Consider the following 3,809-nt stretch of genomic DNA (forward strand, 5'->3'; position numbering starts at 1 on the left):
TACAGTATATATTCAGAATTCAGAATTCAAGGCTGCTACAATTTTACTTATTTCCTTTCTGCTCTTTAACAAAACAATTCTACTTATTTCCTTTTTGAATGCACCCATCCTTTTGAGTTAGTTGATGTTTCTCTTAACAATTTGCCTTGCTTTAAAAATCTAAATCCTCTAGGAAATGAGATGATCGGCATTCAAATACAGGCTGATCGAAAAACATTCAAAGGAAAACGACACTTTATTACAACAATTAATCTAACAAGTCCTACATCCAAAGTGATCCAGCTCCCACAGCTTCCACTCACCAAAACAGCTCTCCCAGCAAAAAAGATGGAAACTTCACACAAATTACAAGTCCTGCACATACTTTTTTTTTACTGCAATTTGATACGATCGAGACTTTCCGACACCGTTCTCATCCTAGGTCGCAACTCCGGATCAAGTTCAGTGCAATTGAGTGCAATGTGAAATGCTGCAACCACTTGCTTTTTTGCATAAACTTCTGTTAGAAGTGTCGAGTCTATGATTTCAGACAAGGGACGCTCTTCTCGAAATGCTTTCCTCACAAGACCTTCCAATCCCTCCTCGTCGTTTTCAGGTCCAGCATCAGGAAGTTGGCCGGTTAAAACCTCCAATAGCACAATCCCGAATGAGTACACATCGCATTTCTGAGCAAATTTGCTACCGTATACTCGAGCCTCGGGTGCCAGGTAAGAATTAGGAGTTGAAATTCTTGAACCCACTGCAACAGTTTGGGTTGAGATCAACTTTTTGGTTATCGAACTGGCATATTTCGAAGTCCCAGAGACAAGGCGAGTGAGTCCAAACCCGGAGATGTAAGGCTGGAGTTCCTTGTCAAGAAGGATTTTCGTCGATTTTAAATTGCCATGAACGTACTTTCGAGGGCTGGACTCATGGATGTACATTAAACCCCTTGCAGTTCCTTGAATAACTCTCAACCTTGCAGCCCAAGAAAGTGGCGGCAAATTATCGGTTGGTCCTCCTGCATTAAATTAAGAACCACATTAGAATGGCTAATAAATATAAATTGCATTCAAGATAATAACAATGCAAATATTGTGCAAGTGGTCCAGCTTTTATTAAATGTCATCAACAAAAAACATGATGTATAAACAAAAAATGCAGCTGACAGTCAACTTGATAGGGTCCATTCAATTTGTATGAGCATAAAAGCAGCAAGGACCACACTATTATATATCATATATGTTCTAAACTTGATAAAGTGAAAATGATTCCAATAAAAGGCATGCAAGACAACTCTTTTAAAAGAGAGAAAAAATATATCACAGGTGACCCAGGGCTGAGTTAATACATGACCGATGAGGACCAACAAACTCTCTAAATATATAGACTACGTGTGTGTGTGTGTGTGTGTGGGTCAGGAATTGAAGCAACATTTGAGTAAATGCACTAAAGCAAGAATGCTTCTATGTTAACCAATACACCGGTAGAAGTATCATGGAAGCCCTTTTACTAGGTGTGAAATTGCATTTTGACCCCTCTGCTCAAAAAATAAGCAAATTAGTCCCCATACATTAGATCAAAGAGCCAACCTGTCCTTTTTGTTAAAGAACCAAATAGTGGGATGTGGTCTCATGCTGAGATACAAGGACCAGTTTCTAAGGATAAAATTTTTTACAGAAGAACCAATTTACTATTTGATCTAACGTACAAAGACTAATTTGCCCATTTTTTTAGTAAATGAGACAAAATGCAATCCAGCTCCAAGTACAAGGCCTCCATGGTAATTTTACCTTGATACACCTAATATATTAGATGATAAACTATATAATATTAAGGAAGATCATGTACTAGAAAATGAGTACAGATAAATTCTAGACTTTTGGTCAAAAATACATTATAAAAGTGCCTCAAAAGCGTTATCATGCACAAAAACTCCGATCAACACTTTGACCAGATCATAACCTATGAGCAGAAAGTTGAAATTGAAGCACTAAAAGTTGTTTTTCTTCTGTTATAAACTACAATAACCAACAATTCTATCCACAATTAAGAGCCAAACCGGGATTTATCGACACAATGCCATCATGTACACAAAATAACTACTGCGCATAATGCAGATTCAGGGGTACATTCATAGCAAAACCATAAACCAACATTGAACTACAAAACATGTTCCACAAACATTGACATATGTTGTAGTACAAAATGAGAAGTCAAAGAGGGGAATGTTACCATGTAGTGCAGCATACAAGCTTCCATTACGGATGAAATCAGTGACCAGCAATTTCTCATCATCAGCATAATAGTAAGCTCTCAACCTTACAATATTGGGGTGATTAACTCTCCCAATAGCCTCTACTTCGGCCTCGAATTCTTTAAACTTCAATGGGGCATCGCCCTCGCTCAACCTCCTCACGGCAACAACCGTACTCCCCAGCGTGCCGGATCCCCTCCCCGCCACCACTTTATACACTATACCACTCCTACTTTTCCCCACTACATATGCGGATGCCCTTAACAAATCCTCTAATTCTAAGGCAAACCCTTCATCAACCACCATGAATTTACCGTTTTGTCCTTCTTCTTCAACCTCCTCCCTCTTTTTCTCTTTCCCCATTTTGTCCTCCCCGGTTTTCCATTTCCTCCGAACCAACCAAACAAGTACTGAAACCGCTCCGATCACCACCGAAACGCCGGAGATCAAAGGAGCTGCCACCGACCCAATTTTCTCCTTGTGTTTATCTCCATTCCCATCATAAAAAACAGGGGTTAAACCTTTGGGATTTTCTGGGTTTTCTTCAGGGTTTAAGATAGCTCTAGGGTTTTGAGCTTCAGGGCAAAGGTTCCCTAATGGAAACCCACAAAGATTAGGGTTTCCTGTAAATGCGGTGGGACCTTGGTTCACCAAAGAACCAACTTGAGGCACTTTCCCTGTTAAATTATTGTGCCTCAGATCCAAGCTTATCATAACCGGAAACTCTCCATAAGAAGCTGGAATTTCACCTGAAAACTTGTTGAAAGACAAATTCAAGGTCCCTCTCAAGCTTTTAAGCTCAACGAGTGACTCAGGGAGTGACCCATTGAGTGAGTTGGAGGAAAGGTCGAGGTGGGTTAAGTTTTTAAGTGATTTTATCTGTGGAGGAACTGATCCAGAAAGCGAGTTATGAGACAGGTCAATATAGACAAGGTTTGTGGCATTGAAGAGATGATACGGAATCAGTTTTGAGAAATTGTTTTGAGCAAGACTAAGACGAGTCAACGAGTCGAGAAGACCGAGTTCCGATGGGATATAACCAGTTAACCCTTTGTTCGGAAGAAAGATCGAAGTGACTCGTTTCCGAGTACAACCGATTCCTAACCAGTGACATGGGGTTGCATCAGACTCGGACCAACTTTCAAGACATCGATTTGGATCAGATTCCACAGCTGCCTTGAGAGCAAGAAGAGAAAGACCATCAGAATTAAGAGACGAAACCAATGAAGTAAACAAAAACAAAAAAGAAACAACTTCAAGAACTAAACGTAACATCATTTTGCCACTCTTTCTAACACTTCATTCGATCATTTAATCCCAAAAAAAAACCCAACTCAACTCAACGCAACGAGAAGTTGCAGAAGAAGAACAAGCGACAGGACAGTGTCTGATGTGGGGTTGTGTTTTGTATAAAAAATAAAAGTTTGAATTTCTTGGTGAACAGTGATTTTTCAAAAAATATTATTAGTTTATTGAACATCAGTCACATTCTTGTTATCATGAAAATGAAAAGAACACTGACAAATACCATCATTAAGTGGATGAGACATTGGAATATTAATGGTTTGATTTA

General features: G+C 39.3%; 1 protein-coding gene across 1 annotated transcript; it reads right to left on the reverse strand.

The window, feature by feature from the left end:
* Window positions 1–216: 216 nt before the first annotated feature.
* LOC107922326 (receptor protein kinase-like protein ZAR1) lies at window positions 217–3,809 on the reverse strand. Its single transcript, XM_016852312.2, has 2 exons — window positions 2,215–3,809; window positions 217–1,000 (listed from the first exon to the last, which is right to left on the reverse strand). The coding sequence occupies exons 1-2, from the start codon at window positions 3,512–3,514 to the stop codon at window positions 372–374; spliced, it is 1,929 nt and encodes a 642-aa protein (XP_016707801.2). The 5' UTR covers window positions 3,515–3,809; the 3' UTR covers window positions 217–371.

This window comes from Gossypium hirsutum, chromosome D01 (assembly GCF_007990345.1).
Source record: "Gossypium hirsutum isolate 1008001.06 chromosome D01, Gossypium_hirsutum_v2.1, whole genome shotgun sequence".
Taxonomy (NCBI): domain Eukaryota; kingdom Viridiplantae; phylum Streptophyta; class Magnoliopsida; order Malvales; family Malvaceae; genus Gossypium; species Gossypium hirsutum.

Bases quoted from the DNA above. Each gene is read 5' to 3' on its own strand.
- LOC107922326 (XM_016852312.2), bottom strand. From the start codon at position 3,514: ATGATGTTACGTTTAGTTCTTGAAGTTGTTTCTTTTTTGTTTTTGTTT. The intron at 1,001-2,214 runs GTAACATTCCCC...AATTTAATGCAG, and splicing joins CTTGTATGCTGCACTACATG to GAGGACCAACCGATAATTTG.